Source organism: Oncorhynchus tshawytscha, linkage group LG15 (assembly GCF_018296145.1).
Source record: "Oncorhynchus tshawytscha isolate Ot180627B linkage group LG15, Otsh_v2.0, whole genome shotgun sequence".
NCBI lineage: Eukaryota > Metazoa > Chordata > Actinopteri > Salmoniformes > Salmonidae > Oncorhynchus > Oncorhynchus tshawytscha.
Window position 1 is genome coordinate 23,452,967 of NC_056443.1, and position 15,541 is coordinate 23,468,507.

The 15,541-nt window shown below is 46.9% G+C and overlaps 2 protein-coding genes across 40 annotated transcripts in view; one reads left to right on the plus strand and one right to left on the minus strand.

Annotated features, from left to right (window-relative positions):
• LOC112214694 (receptor-type tyrosine-protein phosphatase delta) overlaps positions 1-15,541 on the plus strand; it is a 905,847-nt gene that overhangs the window by 395,085 nt on the left and 495,221 nt on the right. The gene's annotated exons all lie outside the window — the stretch shown is intronic.
• The window catches only part of LOC112267515 (contactin-5-like), a 210,093-nt gene that overhangs the window by 96,872 nt on the left and 97,680 nt on the right, over positions 1-15,541 (minus strand). The window contains exon 8 of the mRNA XM_042298356.1: positions 7,000-7,120. Within this exon, the coding sequence (XP_042154290.1) occupies positions 7,000-7,120 (121 nt within the window). The remainder of the gene's footprint in view (positions 1-6,999; positions 7,121-15,541) is intronic.

Below are 15,541 nucleotides of genomic sequence, written 5' to 3' on the forward strand. Positions count from 1 at the left end.
GAACACTAGTCACTTTAATAATGGAACACTAGTCACTTTAATAATGTTTACCTGCTGCTTTACTCATCTCACATGTATGCCCCTCCTCTATCACACTGGAACTGATCACCAAACATGTTGCTCCATGCTTTTATGTGACCATCTACTCTGGTCTGGATGTTAGCGATTTTTATTACCGTTCTGGTTTGCGATTATATCATCTTCATGGTCTTGCCCCACCCTCCTCCCCCCTGCTCTGGTCTGTCTCTCCCAGTCTGGTACAGGTGCCCCCTGTTTCTCTCAGTCTGGTACAGATGCCCCCAGTCTGTCTATTCCAGTGTGGTACAGGTGCCCCCCTGCCCTGGTCTGTCCCTCCCAGTCTGGTGCAGGTGCCTCCCCCTGCCCTGGTCTGTCCCCCCCAGTCTGGCACAGCTGCCCTCGCCAGTCTGGTACAGGTGCCCCGCCAAGTCAGTAGAACAAAACAAAACAAGAAGTCTATACACAGTGAGTGCAAATGAGGTAAGATAAGGGAGTTAAGGCAATAAATAGGCTTTGGTGGCGAAGTAATTACAATATAGCAATTACTCACTGGAATGGTAGATGTGCAGAAGATGAATGTGCAAGTAGAGATACTGGGGTGCAAAGGAGCAAGATAAATAAATAAATACAGTATGGGGATTAGGTAGGTAGATAGATGGGCTGTTTACAGATGGGTTATGTACAGGTGCACTGATCTGTGAGCTGCTCTGACAGCTGGCGCTTAAAGCTAGTGAGGGAGATATGAGTCTCCAGCTTCAGAGATTGTTAGCAGTTCGTTCCAGTCATTGGCAGCAGAGAACTGGAAGGGAAGACGACCAAAGGAGGAATTGGCTTAGTGGGTGACCAGTGAGATATACCAGCTGGAGTACGTGCTACGAGTGGGTGCTGCTATGGTGACCAGTGAGCTGAGATAAGGCGGGGCTTTACCTAGCAGAGACTTATAGATGATCTGGAGCCAGTGGGTTTGGCGACGAGTATAAAGCGAGGGCCAGCCAACGAGAGCGTACAGGTCACAGCGGTGGGTAGTATATGGGGCTTTGGTGACAAAATGGATGGCACTGTGATAGACTGCATCAAGTTTGTTGAGTAGAGTGTTGGAGGCTATTTTATAGATGACATCACCGAAGTCGAGGATCGGTAGGATGGTCAGTTTTACGAGGGTATGTTTGGCAGCATGTGAGAAGGATGCTTTGTTGCGATATAGGAAGCCGATTCTAGATTTAATTTTGGATTGGAGATGCTTAATGAGTCTGGAAGGAGAGTTTACAGTGTAACCAGACACCGAGGTATTTGTAGTTGTCCACGTATTCTAAGAATGAACCGTCCAGAGTCGTGATGCTGGACGGGCGGCCAGGTGCAGGCAGCGATCGGTTGAATAGCATGCATTTAGTTTTTCTTGCATTTAAGAGCAGTTGGAGGCCACGGAAGGAGAGTTGTATCAAATCAAATCAAATTTATTTATATAGCCCTTCGTACATCAGCTGATATCTCAAAGTGCTGTACAGAAACCCAGCCTAAAACCCCAAACAGCAAGCAATGCAGGTGTAGAAGCAGGTGTAGAAGTTGTATGGCATTGAAGCTCTTCTGGAGGTTAGTTAACACAGTGTCCAAAGAGTGGCTAGAAGTATACAGAATGGTGTCGTCTGCCTAGAGGTGTATCAGAGAATCACCAGCAGCAAGAGCAACATCATTGATGTATACAGAGAAGAGAGTCGGTCTGAGGGTTGAACACTGTGGCACCCCCATACACACTGAACTCTGTCTGAGAAGTAGTTGGTAAACCAGGCTAGGCAATCATTTGAGAAACCAAGGCTGTCGAGTCTGCCAATAAGAATATGGTGATTGACAGAGTTGAAAGCCTTGGCCAGGTCGATGACTACGGCTGCACAGTAATGTCTCTTATCGATGGCGGTTATGATATCGTTTAGGACCTTGAGCGTGGCTGAGGTGCACCCATGACCAGCTCTGAAACCAGATTGCATAGTGAAGAAGGTATGGCGGGATTCGAAATGGTCGGTAATCTGTTTGTTGACTTGGCTTTCGAAGACCTTAGAAAGACAGGGTAGGATAGATAGTAGTTAGTTAGTCCACACCGGTTGTTACCAAGCATGTGACAAATACAATTTTATACTGTTGGAGACAGTATAAATTATGATTTAGAGGGAACCTGAGATACTGGTGGAGACAGTCAGATTTAGAGGGAACCTGAGATACTGGTGGAGACAGTCTGATCTAGAGGGAACCTGAATTTGTACCAGTTGTGGTTGTGTCTGATCTAGAGGGAACCTGAGATACTGGTGGAGACAGTCTGATCTAGAGGGAACCTGAGATACTGGGGGAAACAGTTTAAATTATGATTTAGAGGGAACCTGAGATACTGGTGGAGACAGTCTGATTTAGAGGGAACCTGAGATACTGGTGGAGACAGTCCAATTTAGAGGGAACCTGAGATACTGGTGGAGACAGACTCACCTTGCCCAGAAGGCCAGCCCAAAGCGGCACAGGTCTCAACCCCCTTGTTTTCATTCAAAGTTAAAACACAACACAAGAAGTAGGAGGCCTGGAGGGTGCCCAGGCTTGCAAATTTGGTCTTAAAATGAATACAAATGAGGTTTTCATTCCAATCACTTCATGATAATGTGATGGTGTGGTTTGTGGACCCTTCTCCGGTTTCAAACTGTCAAACATATGCTTACCTCAGCAGCTTCATCTGAAGTATGTGTAATCTGCAAGTGGTGCAACACATACAAACACACATTCCAAAAAGTCTGAATGAGAGGACAGGAGGAGCTGTGAGAGACACGCTGGAAATCAACCTCTCCTGACAGCTGGTGCTGGCCAATGAAAACCAACGCTGTGTATCTCAGAGAAGGGTCCATAAAAGGGTCGGTTTGAAAGTTGCATTTGCATTCCGAGGAGGGATATTAATATTTAATATGCATTCTGCGTCGCCATGGGAACTAGCTAACCAGTAGAGGAGGATTTGTTTTTTTAGTCTGGATGAACAGTGTGAAATACGTATCCCTGTCTGGTCTGTATGGTCCTTAATAGGTTCTGCTCCACAGCAGTCAGTCAGTCATTAAAACCGAGGTGTACGAAACCATCAAACCATCAAATCACTGCACACGAGTGAGTTAACAGAATTTAGGAAATCATTAGTGTGTCATTGAGCTCCATTTGATTCCTGTGTGATTCTCATGTCTATTGAGAGGACTATGAGCGAGCTGTGTGGTGGGTTTAATAAGTAATCTGAATGGTGGAGAATACATCATGGTGGAGTCAGATTCAGACATTAGAGTGTAGCTCAGGGAAGGAAGCCCATCTCATCTTTTCACTAAAAGGGCCTGTTAAGGGCCCTCCATGGGTGAGGCAGCAGGAGACAAAATAATGACCTGCTGAGACATTCAAACAGGCCAATACTTGGTTCTATTCAAACAAATCCCTCCTCCTGTCATCCTCCTCCTGTCCTCCTCCTCTGTCCTCATCCCCTCCTGTCCTCCTCCTGTCCTCCTCTCCTATTCCTGTCCTCCTCCTGTTCTCTTCTCCTCCTCCTGCTGTCCTCCTCCTCCTCCTGTCCTCCTCTTCTCCTGTCCTCTTCTCCCCATGTCCTCCTCCTCCTCCTCCTCCCCCTGTCCTCCTCCTCCTCCTCCCCCTGTCCTCCTCTCCTAGTCCTGTCCTCCTCCAGTTCTCTTCTCCTCCTCCTGCTGTCCTCCTCCTCCTCCTCCTCCTGTCCTCCTCTTCTCCTGTCCTCTTCTCCCCGTCCTCATCTCCTCCTTCTCCTGTCCTCCTCCTCCCCCTGCCCCCCTGTCCTCCTCCTCCTACTCCTCCTGTCCTCCTCCTCCTCCTGTCCTTTCCTCTTCCCCCTGTTCTCCTCCTGTTCTCTTCTCCTCATCCTCCTCCTCCTGTCCTCCTATCCTCCTCCTCCTGTCCTCCCCCTCTCCCTGTCCTTCTCCTCCTCCCCCTGTCCTCCTTCTCCCCCTGTCCTCCACCTCCCCCTGTCCTCCTCTCCTAGTCCTGTCCTCCTCCTGTTCTCTTCTCCTCCTCCTGCTGTCCTCCTCCTCCGGTCCTCCTCTTCTCCTGTCCTCTTCTCCCCCTGTCCTCCTCTCCTCCTTCTCCTTTCCTCCTCCTCCCCCTGTCCTCCTCCTCCTGTCCTCCTCCTCCTCCTCCTCCTGTCCTCCTCCTCTTCCCCCTGTCTACCTCCTCCCCCTGTCCTCCCTCTCCTCCTCCTGTCCTTTCCTCTTCCCCTGTCCTCCTCCTGTTCTCTTCTCTCCTCCTCCTCCTCCTCCTCCTCCTCCTCCTGTCCTCTTCTCCCCATCCTTCTCCTCCTCCCCCTGTCCTCCTCCTCCTCCCCTGTCCTCCTCTCCTAGTCCTGTCCTCCTCCTGTTCTCTTCTCCTCCTCCTGCAATTGTCCTCCTCCTCCTCCTGTCCTCCTCTTCTCCTGTCCTCTTCTCCCCCTGTCCTCCTCTCCTCCTTCTCCTGTCCTCCTTCTCCTGTCCTCCTCCTCCTGTTCTCCTCCTCCTCCTCCTGTCCCCCTGTCCTCCTGTTCTCCTGTCTAACTCCTTCCCTTGTCCTCTTCCTCCTCCTCCTGTCCTTTCCTCTTCCCCCTGTCCTCCTCTCCTCCTCCTCCTGTCCTCCTCCTCTTCCTGTCCTCCTCTTCTCCTGTCCTCTTCTCCCCCTGTCCTCCTCCCCCTCCCCTGTCCTTCTCCTCCTTCCCCCTGTCCTCCTCCCCCTGTCCTCCTCCTCCTCCCCCTGTCCTCCTCTCCTAGTCCTGTCCTCTACCTGTTCTCTTCTCCTCCCTCCTGCTGTCCTCCTCCTCCTGTCCTCCTCTTCTCCTGTCCTCTTCTCCCCCTGTCCTCCTCCCCCTCAACCTGTCCTCCTCCTGCTGTCCTCCTCCTCCTCCTCATCCTCCTGTCCTCCTCTTCTCCTGTCCTCTTCTCCCCCTGTCCTCATCTCCTCCTTCTCCTGTCCTCCTCCTCCCCCTGTCCCCCCCTGTCCTCCTCCTCCTACTCCTGTCCTCCTACTCCTCCTGTCCTTTCCTCTTCCCCCTATTCTCCTCCTGTTCTCTTCTCCTCATCCTCCTCCTCCTGTCCTCCCTCCTGTCCTCTTCTCCCCCTCCTCATCTCCTCCTTCTCCTGTCCTCCTCCTCCCCCTGTCCCCCCTGTCCTCCTCTTCTCCTGTCCTCCCTCTCCCCTGTCCTTTCCTCTTCCCCTGTTCTCCCCCTGTTCTCTTCTCCTCATCCTCCTCCCCTGTCCTCCTCCTCCTCCTGTCCTCCTCTTCTCCTGTCCTCCTCCCCCTGTCCTCCTCCGCCTCCCCCTGTCCTCTCCTCCTCCCCCTGTTCTCTCCTCCTCCCCTGCTGTCCTCCTCCTCCTCCCCCTGTCCTCCTCTCTCCTAGTCCTGTCCTCCCCTGTTCTCTTCTCCTCCTCCTCCTGTCCTCCCCTCCTCCTCCTGTCCTCCTCTTCTCCTGTCCTCTTCTCCCCCTGTCCTCCTCTCCTCCTTCTCCTGTCCTCCCCTTGTCCTCCTCCTCCCCCTGTTCTCCTCCTCCTCCTCCTCCTGTCCTCCTGTCCTCCTCCTCCTCCTGTCCTTTCCTCCTCCCCCTGTCCTCCTCTCCTCCTCCTCCTGTCCTCCCCCTGTCCTCCTCTCCTCTTCCCCTTATAATCCTGTCCTCCTACTCCTGTCCTCCTCCTCCCCTGTCCCTCTTCTCCTCCTCCCCTTCTCCTCCTCCTGCTGAGACTGCTGAGACATTCAAACAGGCCAATACTTGGTTCTACTCAAACAAATCCCTCCTCCTCTCCTCCACCTCCTGTCCCCCTCCTCCTGTCCTCATCTCCTCCTGTCCTCCTCTCCTCCACCTCCTCCTCCTCATCCTGTCCTCCTCCTCCTCCTGTCCCCCTCCTCCTCCCCCTCCTGTCCTCATCTCCTCCTGTCCTCAACTCCTCCTGTCCTCCTCCTCCTCCTGTCCTCCTCCTCCTCCTGTCCTTTCCTCTTCTCCCCCTGTCATCCTCTCCTCCTCCTGTCCTCCCCTTGTACTCTTCCCCTTCTCCTCTTCTCCTCCTGTCCTCCTCTCCTCCTTCCCCTGTCCTCTTCTCCTACTCCCCTTATCCTCCTCCTCCTGTCCTCCTCCTGTCTTCCCCCTGTCCTCCTTTCCTCCTCCTGTCCTCCTCCCCTCCTTCTCCTATTCCTCCTCTTCATCTTACTCATCTGCCGCCACTTCTTCCTCCTCAACCTAATCTTCTTCATCATCTTCCTCCTCTTCCTCATCCTCCTCTTATTCCTCCTCCTTTTCATCTTCCTCCTCCTCTTCCTCCTTCTCTTCCTCCATCCCTCCTCATCCCATCAAAATGAAAGGGGATTTTCAGTGTAATACCAATCACACAGTGTAACCCTCCATGGGTGATGTAGCAGGAGGCAAGCAGAGACCCTGGGCGGCAGGGTAGCCTAGTGGTGCGTTGGACTAGTCAGAGGTGACCGGAAGGTTGCAAGTTCAAACCCCCGAGCTGACAAGGTACAAATCTGTCGTTCTGCCCCTGAACAGGCAGTTAACCCACTGTTCCTAGGCCGTCATTGAAAATAAGAATTTGTTCTTAACTGACTTGCCTAGTTAAATAAAGGTAAAATAAAAAAAGTTGTGATCCGTGTCAGAGAGGTTGAGTGATAGTATAAGGAGGAGGGTTGAATGTGACCCTAACCGCTGGTATAGGATACATGTACCCTAGCATCAATCCTAACCTTAACCATTAGAGGATGAAACAAAATATGACCCTGGATCAGGAGATTAAGGGCATTTATTTCTCACACTCTCTCCCTCCCTCTCTGAGAGCTACAGTACAGAGATAACAAGGTAGTAGGTAGAACTAGCCCCCTAACTACTAATCCAGCTTTTTCTCATCCCCCTGATAGTTTAGTTTATCACAGGGGGTAGGTTCGGGCTGCTTCCCAAATGCCCCATGTTCCTGCTGTCGACTTGAGAGATAATGAGCTCACCTCTGACAAGGACTTCAGCCTCAGCAAACAAAGTGTCGGCGCTGGTCTGAGCCCGGCAGCTGTATTTCCCAGCATGCTGCAGTAAGATGCTTCTGATCATCAGGTCCACCGTGGAGGACTGCTGTGTGACAGGCAGAAAGTCAACAACAACATCAAATTAGAGAGAGTGATGTGTGGGTTGGAGGGGTATGTTTGTGTGTGATGTGTGATGTGTGTGTGATGTGTGTGATGTGTGTGTGTGATGTGTGTGTGTGTGATGTGTGTGTGTGTGTGTGTGTGTGTGTGTGTGATGTGATGTGTGTGTGTGTGATGTGTGTGTGATGTGTGTGATGTGTGTCTGTGATGTGTGTGTGATGTGTGTGTGTGATGTGTGTGTGATGCGTGTGTGTGATGCGTGTGGGGGTGGAGGGGTATGTGTGTGTGTGTGTGGGGGGTGGAGGGGTATGTGTATGTGTGTGTGGGGGGTGGAGGGGTATGTTTGTGTGGGGGGGGTATGTTTGTGTGTGTGTGGGGGGGTATGTATGTTGTGTGTGTGTGTGTGTGTGGGGGGGTATGTTTGTGTGTGTATATGTGTGCACATGTATAATTGATTGAGTGTGTAACAAAGTTAGCAGAGAGATATCCAAGTCCGGCCTCTCTATACTTGGCACCTGACAAATCTGATGCTGCTCACATCCTGTACTAGGCTCATGCAGGCTTTAAAGAGATTCTTGTCAAGTTCAGGTGGTTGCTAGCTGTTACTTTTCCTCCACTCCTCACTCGTCTTTCTTCACTCTCTCTCTCTCTCTCTCTCTCTTGAAATGAGAAACGCCTAAGGCAAGATTGGAGAATCATTCAGTCTAAAGACGCCTGTTTAGCACGAAACCTGATTACAATGACATCCCATGAAGCAGACTGATATGATTCCTGTGTGCCAGAAGACTGTTGTCACTGCTAGCCCCTGAGGTCTCCAGAGAATGGGTGATAGGATGTCTAGCTATCTGGAGACAGGGGAGGATGGGTGATAGGATGTCTAGCTATCTGGAGACAGGGGAGGATGGGTGATAGAATGTCTAGCTATCTGGAGACAGGGGAGGATGGGTGATAGGATGTCTAGCTATCTGGAGACAGGGGAGGATGGGTGATAGGATGAGTAGCTATCTGGAGACAGGGGAGGATGGGTGATAGGATGTCTAGCTATCTGGAGACAGGGGAGGATGGGTGATAGGATGTCTAGCTATCTGGAGACAGGGGAGGATGGGTGATAGGATGAGTAGCTATCTGGAGACAGGGGAGGATGGGTGATAGGATGTCTAGCTATCTGGAGACAGGGGAGGATGGGTGATAGGATGAGTAGCTAGCTGGAGACAGGGGAGGATGGGTGATAGGATGAGTAGCTATCTGGAGACAGTGGAGGATGGGTGATAGGATGAGTAGCTATCTGGAGACAGGGGAGGATGGGTGATAGGATGAGTAGCTATCTGGAGACAGGGGAGGATGGGTGATAGGATGTCTAGCAGGGGAGGATGGGTGATAGTATGAGTAGCTATCTGGAGACAGGGGAGGATGGGTGATAGGATGTCTAGCTATCTGGAGACAGGGGAGGATGGGTGATAGGATGAGTAGCTATCTGGAGACAGGGGAGCAGTATTGATGCTATGCCTCACTGTCTACAGATAGGTAGTTGTAGACTCCGTCTCATGCTACCACTAGAGTGAAAGCACCACCAGGATTCAAAAGTGACCAAAACATCAGCCAGGAAGCATAGGAACTGAGAAGTGGTCTGTGGTCCTCACCTGCAAAACCACTCCTTTATTGGTGGTGTCTTGCTAATTGCCTATAATTTCCACCTGTTGTCTATTCCATTTGCACAACAGCATGTGACATTTATTGTCAATCAGTGTTGCTTCCTAAGTGGACAGTTTGATTTCACAGAAGTGTGATTGACTTGGAGTTACATTGTGTTGTTTAAGTGTTTTTTTGAGCAGTATACTTTCTATTGTGTTATTGACTGTACGTTTATGTATAACTCTGTGTTATTTGTGTCGCACCGCTTTGCTTTATCTTGGCCAGGTCACAGTTGTACATGACAACTTGTTCTCAACTGGCCTACCTGGTTAAATAAAGGTGAAAAAAACAAAGACACAGCGGTTGGACCAGGAAATCTCCAATTTGGACTCATCAGACCAAAGGACAGATTTCCACCGGTCTGATGTACATGGCTCGTGTTTTTGCCCAATCAAGTCTATTCTTGTTATTGGTGTCCTTTACTAGTGGTTTCTTTGCAGCAATTCAACCATGAAGGCCTGATTCATGGAGTCTCTTCTGAACAGTCGATGTTGAGACGTGTCCGTTATTTGAACTCTGTGAAGCATTTATTTGGGCTGGTAACTCTAATGAACTTATCCTCTAGAGCAGAGGTAACGCTGGGTCTTCCTTTCCTGTGGTGGTCCTCATGAGAACCAGTTTCATCATAGCACTTGATGGTTTTTGCGACTGCACTTGAAGAAACTTTCAAAGTTCTTGAAATTTCTCACATTGACTGACCTTCATGTCTTAAAGTAATATTGGACTGTCATTTCTCTTTGCTTATTTGAGCTGATCCTGCCATAATATGGACTTGGTCAAATTAACTTTTACAAGGCACAACTGTTAATTGAAATGCATTCCAGGTGACTACCTCATGAAGCTGGTTAAGAGAATGCGAAGAGTTTTTATTGTTTTTATTAAAAAAAGAAATACCTTATTTACATAAGTATTCAGACCCTTTGGTATGAGTCTTGAAATTGAGCTAAGGTGCATGCTGTTTCCATTCATCATCCTTTGTACAACTTGATTGGAGTTCACCTGTGGAAAATTCAATTGATTGGACATGATTTGGAAAGGCACACCCGCCTATATAAGAGTCACCTCCCTGACCAAGGCCCTTTTCCCCCGATTGCTCAGTTTGTCTGGGCAGCCAGCTCTAGGAAGAGTAAAAACTTCTTCCATTTAAGAATGATGGAGGCCACTGTGTTCTTGGGGACCTTCAATAGTGCAGTTATTTTTTGGTATCTTTCCCCAGATCTGTGCCTCAACACAATCCTGTCTCTGAGCTCTACGGACAATTCCTTCCATCTCATGGATTGTTTTTTGCTTTGACATTCACTGTCAACTGTGGGATCTTACATGCAGTATACTGTACATCATCATCTTCATGGTCTGTCAGGCAACATCAGACAGTTTGAGATGAGATGAAGGATCTTTATTTGAGACAGTTTGCTTCAGCAGGAAGATAATCCTGTATCAACAAATTATTATGTGATATAATTAATGAACATTTTTGTAAGGATTGATACCTTTTTTCGTAAGGGAAAATCAAGTCTGAAATTTAAAAGTGGAAATGACCAAATTATCAAACTACAGAAGCGTTTTCAAACATCAAATGCATTACTTTTGAGGGTGTTTTCACCCGTAACATGTATCGTTCCAATCAGAGTTCGATTGTTTTTTACGTTGTATTTTTTTCATTTGGTCAGGTTGGTTTTTTATTGCCAACTGTCAAATGAACTAAAATGCCTAAACAAAATCACGTTTCATGCAAGTCATTTTTTTTATTGTAGAAAAATAAATCTATGATTATCTTGAAACATAACTTGTTTGTCCCAAACTTGATACTGTGTTACTTTCAATTTGGTCTTCCAAAAACAACAGTGTTTAGTGCTGTCACGACTTCCGCCGAAGTCGGTCCCTCTCCTTGTTCGGGCGGTGTTCGGTGGTCGACGTCACCGGCCTTCTAGCCTTCACTGATCCATTTTTCATTTTCCATTGGTTTTGTCTTGTTTTACTTCACACCTGGTTCCAATCCCATCAATGACATGTTGTGTATTTAACCCTCTGTTTCCCCTCATGTCCTTGTCGGAGATTGTTTGTTTGAATGTGATGTGCATGTATTGTGTTGGTGTGCGACGGGTTTTGTACCCACTTTAGTTTTTTTGTACATTTTGGTTTTTGGAGTTTTATCAGCATTTATTAAACAACTCTGTTTATACCAAGTTCGTTCTCCTGCGCCTGACTTCCCTGTCACCAACACGCACACCTTACAAGTGCGCTCCTTTGTGTGGATAGTTTTCACACCAGTCCAAAGAAACCAAAGGGGGGAAACCCGCCAGTTTGAAAAACCTCTCCGAACCAATTTGGTGTAAAATACCAGTTAAAGAAAAGTTCTCCTGCAACAGGTTTATCAAATGACGGTCCTACATCTGTATGGAACCCTGAATCTCACCTTTAGTTTCAGTACCAAACATGGCAGAAATGGAAGTACCAACTGTGTATTTTCATTACATGCAGTTTCTAATTAAGGGAAAGGGAAATGTAGAGTAAGTGTCTGGATTCATCAAATGTGTTTTAGTTTATTTTCCTGTCAAACAGCCCATCTCTTCTACATACAGCACATGCTGTTTAGTTTCATTAACATCAGTCCATCTTGATTACTCAGAGACTAATCAAGGGTTAATAAATTAGCCAACCCCATCTGACTGCCAGCTTTTAAAACTTAGCCATCCCAATTACTGAGCTCAATGAGTCCTTCATAGCTCAGCAATGATAAGTGAAGATGGTATAAAATTAACAATATTAAAGGCATAAGCCTGAAGGAAGAGGCAGAGAGGCAGATCAGTCTGAAATGTGCTAGTGAGGTGTGAGTTGCTGCTGTATGGGAGCCAATGGCATTAGGAACGGAAGGAGAACAGGGAGATTCATCCCCATTAGGAACGGAAGGAGAACAGGGAGATTCATCCCCATTAGGAACGGAAGGAGAACAGGGAGATTCATCCCCATTAGGAACGGAAGGAGAACAGGGAGATTCACCCCCATTAGGAATAGAAGGAGAACAGGGAGATTCACCCCCATTAGGAACGGAAGGAGAACAGGGAGATTCATCCCCATTAGGAACGGAAGGAGAACAGGGAGATTCATCCCCATTAGGAACGGAAGGAGAACAGGGAGATTCATCCCCATTAGGAACGGAAGGAGAACAGGGAGATTCACCCCCATTAGGAATAGAAGGAGAACAGGGAGATTCACCCCCATTAGGAATAGAAGGAGAACAGGGAGATTCATCGCCATTTGGACAGGGATGAGAACAGGGAGAATCATCCCCATTAGGACTGGAAGGTGAACAGGGAGATTCATCCCCATTAGGACTGGAAGGTGAACAGGGAGATTCATCCCCATTAGGACTGGAAGGTGAACAGGGAGATTCATCGCCATTTGGACAGGGATGAGAACAGGGAGAATCATCCCATTAGGACAGGGATGATGATAACAGGGATGATTTCTTTGAGTGGGAGTTAAACCTAATGTCATAAGGGGTGTGTTTGTGTGTGTCTCTGCTCACAAGTGTGCATACATGTGATGTGTGTGTGGGATCATGAGTGTGTGCGTGCTTGTGCATTTGTGAGTTTGTGTGTCTGTCTGTGTGTCTGTCTGTGTGTTTTGCCTGGCACCGCCTGGGTTCTGTACCCTCCCCCTTAATCAATACTTGAAGACTGTTAACCTTTTCATTTCCCTGCCAAGGTCATTTAAGCCATCAGCCCTTCCTACTCCATCCTTGGCAAAGGGAGAATGACACTTTCTAACCAAGAACATATAACGGTTCATAAAATCTTCAGTTGCTTCTTGGTCTGGTCAGCTGGTAGGAAGCGCTGGGCTGTTTGAACATGAGAGTATCACCTACTGTGTGTGTTTGTGTGTGTGTCACCTCTGTGTTGTATATGTGTATTATCCCCTGTGTTGTAAATGTGTATTATCACCTGTGTTGTAGGTGTGTATTATCCCTGTGTTGTAGGTGTGTATTATCCCCTGTGCTGTAGATGTGTATTATCCCCTGTGTTGTAAATGTGTATTATCACCTGTGTTGTAGGTGTGTATTATCCCTGTGTTGTATATGTGTATTATCCCCTGTGTTGTATATGTGTATTATCCCCTGTGTTGTAGGTGTGTATTATCCCCTGTGTTGTAGAAACCTATCATCCCTGTGTTGTAGATGTGTATAATCCTTGTGTTGTAGATGTGTATTAACCCCTGTGTTGTAGGTGTGTATTAGCCCCTGTGTTGTAGATGTGTATTATCCCTGTGTTGTAGATGTGTATTATCCCCTGTGTTGTAGATGTGTATTAACCCCTGTGTTGTAGATACCTATCATCCCTGTGTTGTAGATGTGTATAATCCCTGTGTTGTAGATGTGTATTAACCCCTGTGTTGTAGGTGTGTATTAGCCCCTGTGTTGTAGATGTGTATTATCCCTGTGTTGTAGATGTGTATTATCCCCTGTGTTGTAGATGTGTATTATCCCCTGTGTTGTAGGTGTGTATTATCCCCTGTGTTTTAGATGAGCAGTATCCCCTGTGTTGTAGATACCTATCCTCCCTGTGTTGTAGGTGTGTATTATCCCCTGTGTTGTAGATACATATCATCACTGTGTTGTAGGTGTGTATTATCCCCTGTGTTGTAGGTGTTTATTATCCCCTGTGTTGTAGGTGTGTATTATCCCTGTGTTGTAGGTGTGTATTATCCCCCGTGTTGTAGATGTGTATTATCCCTGTGTTGTATATGTGTATTATCCCCTGTGTTGTAAATATGTATTATCCCCTGTGTTGTAGGTGTGTATTATCCCCTGTGTTGTAGATACCTATCATCCCTGTGTTGTAGATGTGTATTATTCCCTGTGTTGTAGGTGTGTATTATCCCCTGTGTTGTAGATGTGTATTATCCCTGTGTTGTATATGTGTATTATCCCCTGTGTTGTAAATGTGTATTATCCCCTGTTTTGTAGGTGTGTATTATCCCGTGTGTTGTAGATGTGTATTATCCCTGTGTTGTAGATACCTATCATCCCTGTGTTGTAGGTGCGTATTATCCCCTGTGTTGTAGATGTGTATTATCACCTGTGTTGTAGGTGTGTATTATCCCCTGTGTTGTAGATACCTATCATCCCTGTGTTGTAGGTGTGTATTATCCCCTGTGTTGTAGATGTGTATTATCCCTGTGTTGTAGATGTGTATTATCCCTGTGTTGTAGATGTGTATTATCCCTGTGTTGTAGATGTGTATTATCCCTGTGTTGTAGATGTGTATTATCCCCTGTGTTGTAGATGTGTATTATCCCTGTGTTGTAGATGTGTATTATCCCTTGTGTTGTAGATGAGCAGTATCCCCTGTGTTGTAGATACCTATCATCCCTGTGTTGTAGGTGTGTATTATCCCCTGTGTTGTAGATACCTATCATCCCTGTGTTGTAGGTGTGTATTATCCCCTGTGTTGTAGGTGTTTATTATCCCCTGTGTTGTAGATGTGTATTATCCCTGTGTTGTAGGTGTGTATTATCCCTGTGTTGTAGATGTGTATTATCCCCTGTGTTGTAGATGTGTATCATCCCCTGTGTTGTAGGTGTGTATTATCCCCAGTGTTGTAGATGTGTATTATCCCTGTGTTTATATACCTATCATCCCTGTGTTGTAGATACATATCATCACTGTGTTGTAGGTGTGTATTATTCCCTGTGTTGTAGATGTGTATTATCCCCTGTGTTGTAGGTGTGTATTATCCCCTGTGTTGTAGGTGTGTATTGTCCCCTGTGTTGTAGATGTGTATTATCCCCTGTTATAGATGTGTATTATCCCCTGTGTTGTATATGTGTATTATCCCCTGTGTTGTAAATGTGTATTATCCCCTGTGTTGTATCTGTGTATTATCCGATGTGTTGTAGATGTGTATTATCCTTGTGTTGTAGATACCTATCACCTGTGTTGTAGATACCCATTACCTGTGTTGTAGATACCCATCACCTATGTTGTAGATGTGTATTATTCCCTGTGTTGTAGGTGTGTATTATCCCCTGTGTTTTAGATGAGTAGTATCCCCTGTGTTGTAGGTGTGTATTATCCCCTGTGTTGTAGGTGGGTATTATCCCCTGTGTTGTATATGTGTATTATCCCCTGTGTTGTAGATACCTATCATCCCTGTGTTGTAGATGTGTATCATCCCTGTGTTGTAGATGTGTATTAACCCCTGTGTTGTAGGTGTGTGTTATCCCCTGTGTTGTAGATGTGTATTATCCCCTGTGTTGTAGATGTGTATTATCCCCAGTGTTGTAGATGTGTATTATCCCTGTGTTGTAGATACCTATCATCCCTGTGTTGTAGGTGTGTATTATCCCGTGTTGTAGATGTGTATTATCCCTGTGTTGTAGATGTGTATTATCCCTGTGTTGTAGATGTGTATTATCCCTGTGTTGTAGATGTGTATTATCCCCTGTGTTGTAGATGTGTATTATCCATGTGTTGTAGATGTGTATTATCCCCTGTGTTGTAGGTGTGTATTATCCCCTGTGTTGTAGGTGTGTATTATCCCCTGTGTTGTAGATGTGTATTATCCCCTGTGTTGTATATGTGTATTATCCCCTGTGTTGTAAATGTGTATTATCCCCTGTGTTGTAAATGTGTATTATCCCCTGTGTTGTATATGTGTATTATCCTTGTGTTGTAGATACCTATCACCTGTGTTGTAGATACCCATTACCTGTG